The 19130-nt window shown below is 39.7% G+C and overlaps 1 protein-coding gene across 4 annotated transcripts in view; it reads right to left on the bottom strand.

Annotated features, from left to right (window-relative positions):
• Positions 1-19130, bottom strand: part of LOC124122860 (tubby-related protein 3-like) — a 73477-nt gene that overhangs the window by 28673 nt on the left and 25674 nt on the right. For 3 of the 4 annotated variants that reach the window (XM_046486036.2, XM_046486035.2, XM_046486034.2), the window contains exons 2-3: positions 4187-4225; positions 2847-2886 (exon numbers count right to left, since the gene is read on the bottom strand). In XM_046486036.2, coding sequence (XP_046341992.1) covers positions 2847-2886; positions 4187-4206 — 60 coding nt within the window. In that variant the 5' untranslated portion in view covers positions 4207-4225. Of the gene's footprint in view, positions 1-2846; positions 2887-4186; positions 4226-17795; positions 17943-19130 lie in introns of those variants that run through there. The other variant, XM_046486037.2, reaches the window with a different exon arrangement.

The following is a 19130-nucleotide window of genomic DNA, read 5'->3' on the forward strand; positions in this document are numbered from 1 at the left end:
ATTTTATGCAGCTGTTATCAGCGACACCTCACAAGGGTGGGGTTTAATAGGTGGGTATGAGACTGGGTCTAAGGCTGGATGTTTCATACAGCTGTTATCAGCAACACCTCACAAGGATGGGGTTTAATAGGTGGGTAAGAGACTGGGTCTAAGGCTGGACGTTTGACGCAGCTGTTATCAGCGACACCTCACAAGGGTGTGATTTAATAGGTGGGTATGAGACTGGGTCTAAGGCCGGACGTTTCACACAGCTGTTATCAGTGACACCTCACAAGGGTGTGGTTTAATAGGTGGGTATGAGACTGGGTCTAAGGCTGGACGTTTCACGCAGCTGTTATCAGTGACACCTCACAAGGGTGTGGTTTAATAGGTGGGTATGAGACTGGGTCTAAGGCTGGACGTTTCACGCAGCTGTTATCAGTGACACCTCACAAGGGTGTGGTTTAATAGGTGGGTATGAGACTGGGTCTAAGGCTGGACATTTCACTCGGTTGTTATCAGCAACACCTCACAAGGGTGTGGTTTAATAGGTGGGTATGAGACTGGGTCTCAGCTGGACGTTTCACGCAGCTGTTATCAAGGACACTTCACAAGGGTGGGGCTCAATAGGACGGGTATGAGACTGAGAGCCCTTATTGTCCCTAGTAGTATTCAGGGCCAGGAGGGCAGCCTGAATCCCAAGGCTACCTGAAACTCAGATGAACGCCATAGCAATAGAAAATGGTTAACTTGGGCTTAAAATTTGATTAATAGGAGCTGGGTATAACTGCCAGAGTAAGTGGGATAATACCCTCCAGGAAAGAAGGCACAATCTGTGTGTTAGACGGTGGCGAGATCAATACTTGCAGCTGATTACATTAACATGCACAAACACTCACACAACCATATCAGACATTTTATACGGCAGGAAACTATTTAGTCATCAGGCCTTTGAGAGGCACAAGAAGAACGGGAGAGATTTACAAGTAATGGCTGTTGCAACAGCACTGGAATCAATAGCTGGCAGTAGATTACAGACTCTTTAAACAGCCCAACACTCCCATTCACTGCCTCAACACAAGAACAATGCTGCCTTCTTGTTACACTGAAATACTGTATTTCTTCACTTCTATAAGACCTTTCATTAGATACAAGAAATACACATATATATATATATATTACATAATAATGTGGATAATGCCTAAATATTATTTAACAATACTGGTAATATCTAAAATATGATAATATCTAACATATATATTCAGGTAGGACCTACTATGGATATCTAACTCTCAAAATACAGACCATATTAGAACTATAATTACCACAATCGGTGATGACTATACGTCAATATGCTGATATTGCAGACCTTGAAGTCACGTGTCTCCTATAATTATACCTGCTCTATAACCACGTAGCCATGAAAAGAGCCTTAGGTCCATACGCTGAATTATTATGCAACTGTGATGAGATGTTGCCTACCACTGAGGCAAGGTTCAAGAATTTCATGATGTGTACAAAGGATGTGTACTTAAGACAGTATTTCACCAAACTATTATTGTGTCCATCCATACCAGGAAAAACTTAAAATGCTATTCTCCAGCTCATATCCCCTGAAGTAAAAGCCGTTTTGCATAATCTCTCAGAATAGGCTCTGTCCAAGCACCATCTTTACGCAGTGTTGCTCACTCCTCTGGTTTAGGGGATTAACTAATCTGCATAATCCCCTGGAGCGACAGTACTGGTTGCGGTCAGGGTTACAGCAAGTGTAACTGTGCTGGTCAACACCCAACCAAGAAGTGTTAGTCTAGAAACACATTCCAGTCACTGCCACCCTATAAATGCCAAATGTTGCAGAAAGTGAATGTTTTAATCATTTATATTGCCATAATAAGGTATTTCATTGTGGTATTTTTATTATTTAAGTAACCTGAACTTTTGCCTTCTACGTCTAAAGGAATCTGTTTCTGAGGATAACTGAGATAATTCTCTGATGTTTTATCTGTTATATTGCCATACTGAGCTAAATTTTAGTCATTTTTATATTAATCATTGTGTTATCCAATCTATGAAGGTATGGTATTTTAGATAGAGTGAGTATGGTTTTACGCCGCTTTTGACAATATTCCAGCAATATCACGGCGGGGTACACCAGAAATGGGCTTCACACATTGTACCCATGTCGGGAATCGAACCCGGGTCTTCGGCGTGATGAGCGAATGCTTTAACCACTAGGCCACCCGACCACCCTGGTATTTTAGAAGTTAGGCTTGTATTACAAACATTAAAAATTAATTTGATATTTGTTCATGTACAGAACTTGTTGCTCATTCTCTGGTGTTACGCAATGAAGGGTGCCCAATTTGCGGATGCTACACAGAGGATCACAGCTCCGGTGAATGGGGCAATTGCCTTGAGTTGTGGGCACTTCCTTACAATACATTACGCACAACATGTATACATGTTCAATACAATATACATGTGTGTGTATACTTGTATAACGGGTTGGTAGCCTCATTATGAATAAACAAAAACAACAAAAACAACAACAATATGGTGAGTGAGTATTGTTTTTACGCCGCTTTTAGCAATATTCAAGCAATATCACAGCGGGGGACACCAGAAATGAGCTTTATATTACACATTGTACCCATGTCGAGATTCGAACCTGGGTCTACGGTGTGGCGAGCGAACGCTTTAACCATGAGGCTACCCGACTGCCCCAACAACAATATAGAGTCAAATGAAAATGAAAAATGACAAATGGAAACATGAAACAATAAATGTATTTTTCTTTGCCAAAACTAGATCTAGTCCATTAGGAAAGCTCATCATGTTACACGGTAAGTTGAAGTAAAGCCACCCACCTGTGTCTCCAGCTTTGTGGAGGCATAGTCGTCGCTGATGCTGCAACAAGACAGGTGGTTCTTGGGTAAATTCTTGCATGTAAGATAATAAAGTGTGATCAAGTTGCTTATGAAATAACTACGGGTACAAGTAGAAAGAAGTTATATACAAACACTCGGGGCAACACAAAAGGAAGTGATGGCCAGGTAAAAATGTCATGATTACCTGGATATGTCACACCTTTAACATGGTGGCAGGTAACAATGTCATGATAACCTGGATATATCACACCTTTAACATGGTGGCAGGTAACAATGTCATGATTACCTGATTATGTCACACCTTTAACATAGTGGCAGGTAACAATGTCATGATAACCTGGATATATCACACCTTTAACATGGTGGCAGGTAACAATGTCATGATTACCTGATTATGTCACACCTTTAACATAGTGGCAGGTAACAATGTCATGATAACCTGGATATATCACACCTTTAACATGGTGGCAGGTAACAATGTCATGATTACCTGGATTTATCATACCTTTAACATGGTGGCAGGTAACAATGTCAGGAGTACTTGGATATGTCACACCTTTAACATGGTGGCAGGTAACAATGTCATAATTACGTGAATCTATTACACTTCTAATAAGGTGACAGCTGACAGGTAACATTGACATGGTAACTCGATCTATCCCACCTGTAATTAGGTTGCAGTAGACAGGTAACTGTCATGTTTTCAAGTAACTTGGCTGCCCAATAGGATATGCTTGAAGTGCTTACTCAGTCAGTGAGTTAGTTGGGTTCAACACCGCTTTGAAAAGTAAATCAGGGATATCATGCCGTGTATGGTGTATGGTGCTGACAAACCTAGAAACATAATCGGGGTGAATCTGGGATTCAAACCCATGATCATAGGTTCCTGGATCACCTAAGGGAGGCAACTATGCACATCGAAATGTAGAGCCTTTACATGGTGTCTGACATGGTCCCCCGTGCACCTCCAGCCCTCATTACATCAACACAAGTAAGTAAGCTGTCAGAAGACAGGTTTTGTTGGTTTGTTGTTTAACGCTGCACTCAGCAATATTCCAGCTATATGACGACAGTCTGTAAATAATCCAGTCTGGACCAGACGATCCAGTGATTGACATCATGAGTATCGATTCATGCAATTGGGATAGGATGACATGCATCAACCACGTCAGCGAGCCTGACAACCTGATCCGTTAGTAGCCTCTTACGACAAGCATGGTTGCCTTTTACGGCAGGTAAGGGTTGCTGAAGACGTATTCTACCCCGGATCTTCACGGGTCCAGATGACAGGTAAAAACAGGTAAAGGGTGAGTACTCACCTGCCTGGAGGCCCACTCATCTTCAATTGTGGGGTGGGGCTGCAAGTACAAAACACCAATGTTAGCAAATATCTCTTCAAAATGTGTGTAGGTTTATCAGGATATGTATATACACCTCACACAGATATACAATGTACTGCCTGTTGGACATTAATTTTTAAAGAAACCATGACTTTATCAATAATAATTATAGAGAAAATAGAACGTAATATAGGATGACGTCACAAACAAGAAATGTGACGCCAATGAAGTCACATAGCAATAGAATAGATAACAGCCCGTTGTTAGGGAAAAGCGGGCCACTATTACGTTACCATGGCCCGTATAGTGATACAAGTATTTTTATGACTATCTTAACTATAATGCTTGTCTAAAGGTTCACATTGAGTGCATCATATATTCTATTGTTAACGATTGTGTTTACATTAAAGTGCTTGTTCTCATTTATTCCGGTTCTAAGTGTCAAGTTTTCATTTTAACATGACGTGTGATAAAGAAATAGGAAAATTGTTATATTGTTTTCAGTCTTCATATTAGGTAAGTAGTAAAACATTGGGCAGAGCATTAGATTTTTCTGCTAACCTAATATGACACCATATACATAAATAAAAGACACCATAACTAGTAAAATACACCAGTCAGGTGTATGGCATTATTCTGTGAACAATACAGAATCTATCTGAAGTAGTGATATCGACCAGAAGAGATGGAGCGAAAACCCTTGCTCAACATGGCATTCCCTGGTCTCAATGACAAGAGTTCTGTATCAGGTTTCAAAACTGGCTTGGCAGCTCACTGGGCTTCACGATTGTCTGAAGTCAGATGAGTGAGTGAGTTTGGTTTTACGCCGCTTTTAGCAATATTCCAGCAATATCACGGCGGGGGACACCAGAAATGGGCTTCACACATTGTACCCATGTTGGGAATCAAAACCGGGGCTTATGCGTGACGAGCAAACGCTTTAACCACTAGGCTACCCAACCGCCCCTGAAGTCAGATGAACAAACCTTTTCCCAATGGCAAGAGTAGTTTGGTTGAAAGTGGTTATGTGGTATGGTGGGTGTCAATCATGGACATTAAATAGCTTCTTCAACTGATACCCCAATCATCCAGCCATATCCTCCACCTCACCAAAAAAACCAGTCCTGGTGGACTGGCAACTCTAAAAATTACCAATCCCCCTAATTTTTGTCAGTCCCATTTTTCAACAAATAAAAAAAAGGTATGAAAATTACATGTTTTTATTTCTTTCAACATCATGTTCGATTGCAATGAAGCAATCACTGAAATAACTTAGTTCGAACTACACGTCATTCACACAAGAGTCAGTCACAGTTTTCTCTTTTTTGTGTGAATATTTTGAGACTAAATTGCTACAAATATATATTTAACCTCAAAGCAAAGCGAAATGTTATTTCCTTGCACTACAAATAGTCAACGGGAAACCCTGATGGTAACTAGCTGACTTTGTTCGAAAAATATACTTATCGCCAATGTTTTGTTCAACAACAAAAAAATACTTTATTTGCCAGTAAACGGGAACACTGAGCATTGGTGAGACTCTCCACCAAATCAGCTGCCAACGTTCTGCCTGACGTCACTACGGAGATATCAGCTTCCCTGCTGTGTGACAGAGACACTGGAAAGTGATGGCTTGTGACAACTTCATCTTGCTCATCTTTGACTTAATATGACTAATATGGCTACTTGGAACCAGACAGCAGGGAGTAATGTCATTACATTGGCAGAGACCAGGAGGTCAGACCAGAATTGTGGCAATCAACGCCTGTGCTGTTGTGCCACCCAGCTGCCTGACAACATCCAATCATTTAACCTTGATGAAATCACTGTTAACAACTTCCTCGGGATGCAGAACAATGTCTCTGGAGATCATTATCATATTTGACAAATGCAATTTATAAAAAAAAAATTCTTTCCCATGTCAAAAATGTCTTTATCCTAATAAAATAACTTCTTCATCTCATTTTTTTCTTTTTATTGGTAATTCTACTGAATTAAAGAATGATAAAAAATATACATCAAAATGGTTTCATTCTATTTTTTTTTATAGTTTTATGCAAATGCGTTTTTGAATTGGTAATTCTGGTGATTTACTCATTTTGCATTGCTAATTCCATAGAATTTCTAACATACTGAAGATATTAAATATAAAAAGAAAAGGGTTTCAAAGAATGTGATTGTTGTAACAGGCGACAAAATGAATCAGGTAGACTTGGTTGATAGTGTGTCATCATTCCCAAACAGGGTGGACCATTGTTTACGACATAAATCACTGGATTGTATGGTCTTGACTTTATTATTTTTAGGTCACTGTAGTATCGCTGGAATGTTGCTAAGTTTGCTTGTTTGTTTGCTTGTTTGTTTGTTTGTTGTTTAACACCGCACTCAGCAATATTCCTGTCATATGACAGCAGTCTGTAAATAATCGAGTCTGGACCAGACAATCCAGTGATTGACATCATGAGCATCGATCCACGCCATTGGGATACGATGACATGCATCAACCAAGTCAGCGAGTCTGACCACCCAATCCTGTTAGTCACCTCTTACGACAAGCATAGTCGCCTTTCACTGCAACCATTGGTTGCTGAAGACCTATTCTACCCCGGATCTTCACGGGTCGGAATGTTGCGAAGTGTGACGTTGAAACAACGAACAAAATCCTTCACATGCCACCTGGACTACCTAGTCGAATATTGAGCCTCGGTTAAACTGCTAATTTTACACTGTAAACACACCAAAGTCTATGTCAAGAGATAAATGGTGATCAATCAGCTTAAACTCCATCACTGGACTACCAGCATACAGAGTGGTAATCCCCTCGGAATCACACATTGATGCAGCACACAATTAACTCTGTTGGTAGTTATACAGCCATATCACAACCGCAGTATCAATATATCATCCTAGGATGGGTTCTCTGTATTGTTAACAGGGTGTATGATGCATTGAATTGCAGACACACATCGCCCAAGGTGGAGTTCGGGAATTGATCCCACCTACCCCATCACTGCGTGGGTGTGATGCAGAGACAGCTGACTCCATCATTGATTTACACTGTTGTTTTTTACATACAGTTCAGAGGAAAACTTATAAATACTTTATTACACTATATAAGATAGCTACACAATAAATTGCAAAAAACAGTTAAGAAAGAAGCATGGTAAATTTCACAACAAAAAACATTGTTCTATCATGACGTCATTTTTGGAGATTCGAAAATGCGCTTGCAACATGATGACATTGTATATTGGACGACATTATTTTTTAGAGGGAAGTGTCTAGTGAGTTGTTCCCCATAGATGTAACTGGGCAATGTATATAAATGCAATGGTCGAACGATGTGGGAGAGATGAACGGTATTGGGAGAAAAGGTACAGATAATCCACATGAATATTGTGAAAATATGCAGGACAGATCAAATTTACCCCCCCTGTTCATAAAAGGGACTATCCGACATTGCCGAGGTCGGATTCTATTCAGGGAGTCATCATTATTTAAATACGGGTAAATATTTGAAAGCTCGTACATTTTATTAACATCCTTAAAGAGACTATACATAATATTGATATAAGAAATGCCTCATGGTCGTTTATCATACAATAAAACACTGCGGGGAAATAAACCAGTGCACCCTCATGGTTATTCTCGCGGCAGTGTTTTACTGTGCAATAAACAACTCTCACTCGTTGGGGACACCTTAAGTACACCTAGTGCAACCATGTCCTGCCTTCAAACATAGACGTGCCATTGCTACATAAACACTTTCATCCCTACTCTGGGACATGCTAGTGATGATGCTACCCCCAATAGCAGGCTTGGCCTACAGCTGGCAGAGAGGCTGGATAGATAAATATTTGCATTGTGTGTTCATTGTAACTGCAGTACGAAATGGAAGCATTATTACCTTGTTTTCCTACCTGTTTGTCTCTAGCGAGCTAAAGATGACTCCAAGGTATGTATACTTAGAACCACGTGACCCTCTATTCACCTACTATCGAGTTCATGCCTACTTCAATCACTGCACAAGTGGACACCACAACAGTCTGTTTACCTGGCCAAAGATGACACACCTGTACAGTTTCTCACTGCTGGAAATACCAGGTATTTGAAATCTAATCCTAAGCACGATCCTTCAATATTCCACAGAACTAGGAAGCAATAACTTTGTGTAGTAGTTGTAAATTTCCCATACCAGTCTGTCACTTTAGACACTAGTTTAAAGCCCAGGTCAAGTTACATCTATTTTGGGATAGTATGTTCAGCTAAAAATAATTCATATGTTAAGATTATATACCCCATGAAAAAGTCTTTGAAAGACAAAATTGTTAGGGTTGGCATGGCTAGCACACAAAACATCTTTTGACAAAGACTACCATACTAGTGAACCTACACCATGCTATTAGATACATATACATCATACTTCTATTTTACTGATTTGGTTTGTTTGTTTGATGTTTAACGCCGCACTCAGCAATATTCCAGCTATATGATGGTGGTCTGTAAATAATCAAGTCAGGACAAGACACTCCAGTGATTGACATCATGAGCATCGATCCATGCAATTGGGATACGATGACATGCATCAACCAGGTCCGCAAGCCTGACCACCCGATCCCGTCAGTCGCCTCTTACGACAAGCAAGTTGTCTTTACGGCAAGCATGGGTTGCTGAAGACCTATTCTACCCCGGATTTTCATGGGACCTATTTTACTGAGAAAGTGTAGATAGAACTGTGACTACCGCCACCTCCAGGATTAAGACACTGTTCATTTGTGTAGAGCCCTGACAATAGCAGATACAACTCACAACACAGCCATAAACCTGCCTCACAAAGGCTAACACAATACCACGGCTGGTGAGCCTCAATTAACACATGGAGCAAAGCAATAACTTCTTAACATGGAGTCACCTGACTGACATTAACATCAACATATCTTAATCATTGGAACACAGATATATGTGATATATACATGTCAACTTTACCGACCACATTGTATTTAAACGTCTGGGCCCAGTTTCAGAAAGTGATCTTAGCGCAAAGATTACTGTAACTCCCATACTTTAACATAGACTTGAGACAATTGTAGCGCCAAGATAACATTGTGGAACTCAGCCCAGTTTAGTTAGTTTATCTATTTTAAGTTACCGAAGCATACTTTATTTATTTATTTATTTATTTATTTATTTATTTATTTTAATATTTATATATTCTGTTCAATTAGTTCATCTAATATAAATAACTGCAGAATAGGCTGAACAGTACATAGCAGCGGAAATATTCATCTAACGGTTATCAATATTTAGTTATATGTTCCTTTCCTGTTGATAGTAAGACCTTAGCCTGACCTTGTAAGAACCAGTAAGATGGAGTTCGACCTTGTGAGAACCAGTACGATGGAGCCTGACCTTGTAAGAACCATTAAGATGGAACCCAACCTTGTAAGAACCAGCAAGACATAAACAGAGCCTGACCTTGAAAGAACCAGAACCACCCTGGAAGACAGCAGCAACCTGATTCTTGCCTAATTCAGTGCAAAAATAAAATAGAAACATCGCACAATTACTGAGTTTGCTAGTAACAGACTTTGCTCCATGTATTTCTAAGAGCATGCATGCTGTCCCTTAGATGAAGGAAATTCTATATCAGAGGCTTAATTTACATTAATCTCTCACGTCATCAAGGAGCACTTGACTATTTTTTTCTGACTCCTTTTTTTTCAAGTTTTCATCAGTTATTACACGAGTGAGTGAGTTGGGTATACTGCCGCTGTATTACACATATGGCCCCAGTAAGTATCCTGATCCACTCAGGGCTTCACTTGGACTAATCACCATCCTCAGGAGTCTATACCTGTCTTGAATCAGGAAAAATTACAATCATGGCTGATGTCTAACCTCCGATTCCCATGTACAACACAATACACTCCGCAAAGCATCATTAACAGCTAATGTTAATCAACATACATATTATGAGACCAAGCATGTGACTGTTTCACAAGACAATAGCTGTTACTATTTCTGCCCAGTAATTGCATAGATCAGCACTCATCTCCTGCAGTTAGTGGACAGACAGTGACACGACAAGATGCACCTGTGACAGATTGACTCTGTGGGAGTGATGAGGATTATTCTAAACATGCTGCTTTCTCAAAGATGCTGATTCTGGATCCATCAGATAGGATTTGACTTCCACCGCACTCCACTGTGGATAACATATTTCTTATGACTATAGTCAATCTGTTATACCATGACATATTAATGTAAGAGTTTTAAGGGCGTTCTTGAACTTTTGAGTTATATATATATATATATTTATACATGGATAATTCTAGGGTGGGGCCTTGTGCTTTTAGCCCCTAAATTGGAAAAAAGGCCCACATTTTCAAATACAATGGGGCATTTTAACAACGTGCTGTAAGGGTGCATGAACCTCTGAGAATATTTGAAATGTTCACATAAAGGGCCCATGTCAGAAAATTCGTAGAGTGAACCCTGTTTCTGCAATTTGAAACCTGTACACTTTTCAAATTGAAACCTCATGCCAATGTGATTGAATTGAATCAAGTAAACAGGTATCAAATCTACTTCAGATTGTCTATACTGTAAACACAGACTTATGTCCTAGTTTACATCGCCTCCTACAACTCCACACACAATTAAACTAACTCTGTCCCTGTATGCCCAGGCACTGATCCAATGGGACCTGCGACCCTGCAATCAGTCAATTATGCATATCTTTCCCTTCTTCACTAAATCTGCCACCTAGTAATTTCGTTTCCATTTTCAAAATGATGTGAGAGATTCAGTGAAGAATCTCGAGGTGGGTAACCCATACGTCCCCTGTGTACTGATCACATCACACAGCATTAGAGACACACACCACATGACCTCGCACACATGACCTTGCACATCACACGCACATAAAAATTTCTGGGTAAACATATCAATGGTACACAATTGAATACCTAAACAAGACAAAAATGAACACATTTGACCCACCAGACACAAATGCACTATCTCCATGACCTGTACCTTTCCGGATCTGTATGGGAATAGTTGAGACATACTGTCAGTAAAGAAGGATCTTGTCAGTAAAGAAGGATCTTGTCAGTAAAGAAGGATCTTGTCAGTAAAGAAGGATCTTGTCGACACCTTGTAAGTAGGGCTGGGACGATACACCAACTGTGCCATCCGATACGTATCACGATACCTTGATCACAATCCAATATGTATCACGATACTTGCATGTGCTCTTATCTGTGGTCCATAAGCCATCTTTTTCATAGACAGGATGGCCAAATGCCTGGCACCATAATGATGGATGAAAATATTTATATTTTCACAACTCATTTTCACTAGTTATTAGTGTTTGGTGTAACATTTATTGAAGAATATATTTAAGGTAAGAATTGATACTTTTTACTTAGTGTGAGATTGTGATCGATACATGTATTGAGAAGTAAAAAATCCGATCCACCAATGCATGTGTATCATCCCACTACTACTTGTTAGCACTATTTACACAATTGCTGACCAAATCAGCTGATGCCAAAAGCAATTGTGACCAAGGAGAATATATTTATGCTCTGGGCCATGTTCCACAAAGCGATCATAGCGCTATGGCTGTCAGAAGTCTACATTAAAGTACTTGCGTTACCATCACCTTAGTGCTGAAAACGCTTTGTGGAACAGAGCCCTGGACTACATTGACATGGATGGAAATTAGTATACAATATAACATAGCTACGTGATAAATAGCAAAGAACAATGAAGAATGTAGTGTGGTTTATTTCACAATAAAACATGATGATGTCGTATATTGGGCGATGTTATTTTTGAGAGGGATGTGTCTAGTGAGTTGTTTCCCATAGATGTAGCTGGGCAACACAGATAAACACAATGGCTGAACGATCACATCCAAAAGTGGAAGAGATATGACAATAGGTATTGGGAGAAAAGGTACAGGTAATCAACTAGAAATTTGTGAGAATATGTATGTGGGTAATACCCACCTGTGCATAAAATGGACTTGTCCGACATTGCTGAGATCGGATTCTATTGAGGGAGACATCATTATTAAACTTGCAACAGATGCAGGAAGAAGAATTTTATTTTTTTTGAGAACAAAAGTAACAATGGATATCAATTCCAATTTTTGTTCGCAACTGAAATTGTCAAGCAATTTTTTATTTTTCCCATTTCGTAATCACAAAAACACTAATTGTCTTGCGGGGATTCAGATCAGTTCATTTTCTAGCACACTGCCCACCCAAACTGTCCTTTTTTATTTAATTTGGTAATGATACAGAAGAAAGTCCTATCAAAAGCTGAAAGAAAACGTCCTTTGTTTGGCCTTCATTAAGATCAATTTCTGTTAAACCGTTAAACCAGTGTTTGTGAACAGACGACAGAAGCACTCAATACACTATGCAGAAAGTATTCCCAAAGATAGAGAAATAAATAATCAGTTTTAAGAGTGAGTCTGAGTGACACGCCAATGTCTGCCCTCCCAGTGACACTTTTTTAAGCCTCAGGTCAGTCCAATCCAGGGTGAAACCTCTAAAGTGCCTGTATACCAGGAGGTGATAGGGAACCGACACAAAGTAGTGAATTTGTTCATTAAAAGTGATGCCTTACATTGCTCACTTTACTCTAAACCAGGAACCCTATTGTTGTCAAGACTCATGCCAAGAATATAAGACTATTTGTATGTATAACATATAAATTGTTATCCAGAGTGCTGTGTAGATCTGGTGTTTCAAGATGTCCTGACAATACATTAATGTAGCGATAAGACTGCTTAATTGTTGATTACAGTGGGACAATGCGGGGAGCTAGTTTGGTTTGGTTGGGTTTGTTTGTTGTTTAACGCCGCACTCAGCAATATTCCAGCTATATGATGCCGGTCTGTAAATAAGGCCAGGCGTTTTACATTTTTCGGATTATGGACCCGCCGACTCTAATTTTTGAGTAAATGTAAAAAAATAAATAATCATGTTTCCATTTTTTTCTGTGTAGTCAGTTATTTTATTTGTTATCATCGCCTTTTAATAAAAAACGAAATATGAAATTTACCGTTGTAAACTAGTAAAGAGATACATAATCGATCTTTGTTGATCTCCCTTGACAATTGTCCGTGTTGTAAGTGGTAGAATTTGTATTGTTACAAGGGGCTTTATCGTCACAAATGGAGGTCTTTTGAGCACAGAATATGTTCTTAAAGTATGCCAGAGGCATTCTGCATTAAAAAAATGCATCTGGCTTTTTTTGCCTTTTTGTTTCCCTCTTCCAACCCAGGACTTTGGGATGAAAAATCTGTAATCCTAAAAATAAAAGAAGCCTGGCCTAATGGAGTCTGGGCAAGACAACAGGGAAATAGTACCATGAGTACAGGCATCTTCACTATCAGAGATATGTGCTAACACCAAGACTCTTCCAGGACATTTTTCCACTACAACCTCTCTTCTGAGTGATGATACTTGCTTTAACTATACATTTTACCTAGGTTTTGATATTTATTGCCATTGCATAGTATGCAACTGTTCCTTTGGACATTTTCACACCATGAGGGACAGCAGTAATCAGGGTTGTCACAAAATTAAGAGATTATGAGACACGGTTGTTGGCAGGCACTGCTATGAACTTGTCTAGCAGTGTTTGGATGTTGTTGTGAAATAATTGTGACTGGTTCATAAACATGAAAAACACGATTGCTTGAGAAACATGAATTCTGATTGGTTTACCGGTAAATCAAATTATCTTCCTATAGTTTTCTATTAAGGCATATGTTTATTTGATGGTAATTTTAGTGTTTGTTTGTTTGTTTGTTTGTTTGTTCTTTTGTTTTTTAATGCCGCACTCAGCAATATTCCAGCTAAATGACAGCGGTCTGTAACTAGTGGAGTCTGGACCTGACAATACAGTGATTAACATCATGAGCATTGATCCACGCAATTGGGATCGATGACATGCATCAACCAAGTCAGCGAGCCTGACCACCCGATCCCATTAGTCGCCTCTTACACCAAGCATAGGGGACTCTAACGACAAACAGAGGTTGCTGAAGAATTTTTAGTGATAGCAAAAATTAAAATAATGTTTGTGGTTTGCTAACTTTTTCAAACTTCCAGTCAATGTTTGAAACCATGATCACTCGTCAACAAATGTATGGACAAAGGTTAACATGGTTAACTGATCACAGAGCCTACGGAGCAACGGTTAGAGGCACAGCAATGTAAACCAGAAACTACAGTGATGGCAGATGCAGCCACATTTAACCTGCCTCGATGCAGACACAACTACACCCATATGAATAATTAACAGGAATCAATGGAAACCTGGCCAACAACTGCAGCTCATATTGCATGAAATGTCTGTCGAAGCATAATTCAGTAACGAATTGACCATTTGATATTCTTGGGATGCTTGGTATTATGTATGGAGATTACCGTATTCGACGTAATAAGCGCCCCGCTCTAATAAGCACCCACGGCGATATTTGCTAATATATTGGCAAGTGAACAATCCCAATTAGCACCCCTTCCGATTGATCAATGTACACAAGACTTATTTATTCGTGTATGATACGCACTCGTGTGTTATATGCAACCATAATTATGGGAAAAATATATCTGTAGTATATAAACAGTTCAGGCCGTCAGCATAAACCACGAAATTTATCTTTCAACTCAAGATATAATGTAACACAAGACTTATTTATTCGCGTATAATACGCACTCGTGTGTTATATGCATTCTTAATTATGGGCAATTAAATTCTGGAAAAATGTATCTGTCGCAAATAAACATTTCAGTGTGTCAGCATAAACCACAAAATTTATCTTTCAACTCTCTTTTTTCCACCCAAATAATATTCTAATAAGAGCCCCCTATTTCTAATTTTGAGAGCGCCCTGGGCTCTTATTACGTCGAATTCGGGAACTATTTTTTCAGCTACATCTGCAAAACAAGATATTTTTTTTTATTTAGAGTAGGAGCCTAATTATGTAAAAAAAAAAAGAAGCTTGTAACTATGCAATATATTTTTTTATGGCTGATAATTTCTTTTCTTTTCTCAAGTCAAAAGCACAATTATTTTTTTCAAGCATTTTCTGGCACAAATATATTTTTTTACAAAATCCCCTGTTGGCGTACAAGGACATGCTCTCTCCCAAGTCACTGTGCTTCAGACCTGGATGTAATCCATTTGGTCATCTCCTACACCAAACTTGGGTTGCTGGGGACCTATTCTAACCCAGAATCCCCATGGGGAATTAAGCTGGGCAATGAGGCACAGTCAAGACTTCATCAAAGTTGAACCTGAAATGTATACTCATTGACACATCAGCCGTTTGATATAACTAGACTTTAGGTATCAAGGCATAGGAATGACTGACACATCGGCAACTTGACATCACTAGACTTTAGGTATCAAGGCATAGGAATGACTGACACATCGGCAGTTTGACATCACTAGACTTTAGGTATCAAGGCATAGGAATGACTGACACATCGGCAGTTTGACATCACTAGACTTTAGGTATCAAGGCATAGGAATGACTGACACATCGGCATTTGACATCACTAGACTTTAGGTATCAAGGCATAGGAATGACTGACACATCGGCAGTTTGACATCACTAGACTTTGGGTATCAAGGCATAGGAATGACTGACACATCAGCAACTTGACATCACTAGACTTTAAGTATCAAGGCATAGGAATGACTGACACATCGGCAGTTTGACATCACTAGACTTTGGGTATCAAGGCATAGGAATGACTGACACATCGGCAGTTTGACATCACTAGACTTTAGGTATCAAGGCACAGGAATGACTGACACATCAGCAGTTTGACATCGCTAGATGTGAGACATCAAGGCATTGGAATGACTGACACATCAGCAATGATCAGACAGTAACATTAATAGAGTTTAGGTAGAGATATGACTGACACCTACACAGGCTGGACCACTGGGTAAACATAATTATCCTTTCAGAGACTTTGAGATAAGCCTAATATTAAGCCTAACACCAAACATTTGATAAGGATACTCTGGGTGTCCAGATATGAATCTGACTGGATGTTTGGAAATGTTGGTATACAAATAGGATGCAATTTGGTCATGGAACTGACACCTGTCATGCTTCATTTGAAGTAATAATTGTTTTGTTTGTTTGTTGTTTAACGCAGCACTCAGCAATATTCCAGCTATATGACAACAGTCTGTATTTTACAATCGAGTCTGGACCAGACAATCAAGTGATTGACATCACTGGCAATTGGGATACGATGACATGCATCAACCAAGTCAGCAAGCCTGACCACCCGATCCCATTAGTCGCCTTTTACAGCAAGCATGGGTTGCTGAAGACCTATTCTACCCCGGATCTTCATAGGGGAATAAAACAAGGGGGCATGAGTGAGTGTGAAGTTTTAGAAGATTTCCGCAATAATGCAGATGGTACTGCATACTATAAACTGTCTGAACACCAAGAAGTTAATCTTTACTTCTCTCCCAAACAACCAGACAATGAGTCCAAAGTTCACTCAAATGGATTGAACAATACTACTCAACTCTTTAAAGAGATACTGTGCTAGCTCACACTACACGAAAATCATTTATAAACATTTACTTTTGTTTATTAGGAAATGAAGCTTAACATACGTAAGGTCCGGCCCAAAATGCATTCTACGACAACATCTCGAACCAGTCAGATTTCCCCCCACATAGCACTCTGACTATCCCTATCACATGTTGAGTGGTATATCCTGAATCTCTGTACTGAAGCCACTTGCAAATCCTTGCCAGTGGTCTTTACAGTATCATGGGAATATCAAATTTTGAAATGGGATAGTGATAATGGAGATCTCTTGAGGTTTCATCATGTTATCAGGGGTTAAAAATTAAAACCCTCCAAGCTTTGAAACCTAAGAGTTCTTAAAAATAACATCCTGGTGAAGTATGGGTGTTTATTGGCCGCCACATTCAGCTTCCTGGTTGGCTAGGTGGTAACTCGGCCATCCCAGTGTATGAAGTATTTATACCCTCCATTACAGGTGTGTATTCTGCCATATCTCCCTGCTGCTTGGGTGACCATGCCGCCACCACCCTGGTTAGGGGACCACCCTTCTTGTTAATTAGTCATGTTATTAATGAAAGGTCAATGCAGCAGGCAGTCTGGTTGGCTGGGGAACACACAACATCCAGGCCATCCACAGACGTGGCAGCCAGCTTCGATTACCTTCTCAAGACCTTCACTGATATCAATTATTCAGAGTATAAACGGTTGGACTTTTTAATGACCTCCTTGAATGCCATCTTCAACATTCCAGAGAAAAGATCTGGAACTAAAGAATCTAATAAAACAATTTTGAAACTCTTCTAGTGATGATAATAACAGTTAAGATAATATTGATTTGACTTTGTTTTCTGTACAGGAATATCGACCAACTTAAGGTTGTCATAAACTGTGCACAGCCTTGACCCTCTGTCACAACTGCGGTGTGTGCCTTTACGATATTGGGCTAATACTTTGAAGTATGATGGTCATGACAAACACTCGTTATCCAGGGTAACATACCACAGGTAGAGCTTTTCCTGAGTCTTGTCATACTTCAGCTACAGGCTGGTGTCCATCTTCACTCTTTGACCAGCAGTTGCACTCTACACACCAGACACCAGACTCTCCTCCTTCAACCACACATGGTCCACCTCAGACAACAAAGTGACCTAACTGGGCCAGATTTCCCTCACTGCCTGTTCTCCATGTAATCCGATAGCAGGGTACATACATTCCATGTCAGTGATTACACTTAATGAGGGTGGCCTTCACACCACGGGGCACTTGCACTAATCCCAAGCAGGACTGTTGCTAGTGTCAACAATCCTGTATCTATCTATATTACAGTAATGGCAATTGTATTAAGGGTATGGGACATACAACAGTACTGGTTGTGTATTCCTCATGGTGAACGTTAGATTTGATACTGTCGCAGCCTTCCCATATAGTTGTACCATTCTATATAGTGACTCGTATCTTTCATATGCTACTTAACTATTGATAGGGATATTCTTATTACTCCAGTTGGGCATTGAATGTGATTGCTCTGCAATTTTAACTAGACATCTAACATTTCATATTCATTTCAAGTTTAAGAAAAAAGATAAGTACATATTCTCATATGCCGGATAAGAGGTGAAATGTGACGTTCAAGATTACTTCACTTATATAGAAATGTGCATGCGTGCAAGAGATCCGGAAATATTTTTTCGCCAATTGGACATTTGCATTTTGGCCATGCCTACCTCATATCTGAGGTGCTGGATAGTCCAGACTTGTGCCTGTTTTCTAGTGCTAAACCATTCAGATAATATGCTGCAGTTTAACATCTATGCCCCAATCAGACACATTAAACTGACCCTGAACTGACCAATCACCTCAGGCAGGGTAACAACAAGTACCATCTTTTAACAGCTTATAGTATGACGTGACCAGGGACTGAACCTCAGACCTTCCCCTCAAGGCAGATGATCTATCCACTACACCACAGAGGCAATCTTAACAAAGGTTGAACCAGGTACATGTGACATTTTTATTATGTTATAAATGTTATAACTAAGTAACCATTTCTCCGCGAGTTTTGACAAGAGTCCCTCACTGAAGCACCCCTTTCAAACATGCAATAAACACCATGCACAGCTGATATATGGCAGTTGTTTCGATCTACCTGACCACACGGCTGTCTTGCCAGTCGGCACAACACACAGACTGCCCTTATTATAGACAATCTATAACAATATATCACAAAAAGCTACATGTACCGTATATACAATCCCTGTATGGTTGGTTTGTGTTGCAGGTCTAAGCGTTTACCACTGTGGTGAAACCCACTGCATAAGGTGCTGTGTGTGTGAG

Source organism: Haliotis rufescens, unplaced genomic scaffold, assembly GCF_023055435.1.
Source record: "Haliotis rufescens isolate VD_foot unplaced genomic scaffold, xgHalRufe1.0.p SCAF_49, whole genome shotgun sequence".
Lineage (NCBI taxonomy): Eukaryota > Metazoa > Mollusca > Gastropoda > Lepetellida > Haliotidae > Haliotis > Haliotis rufescens.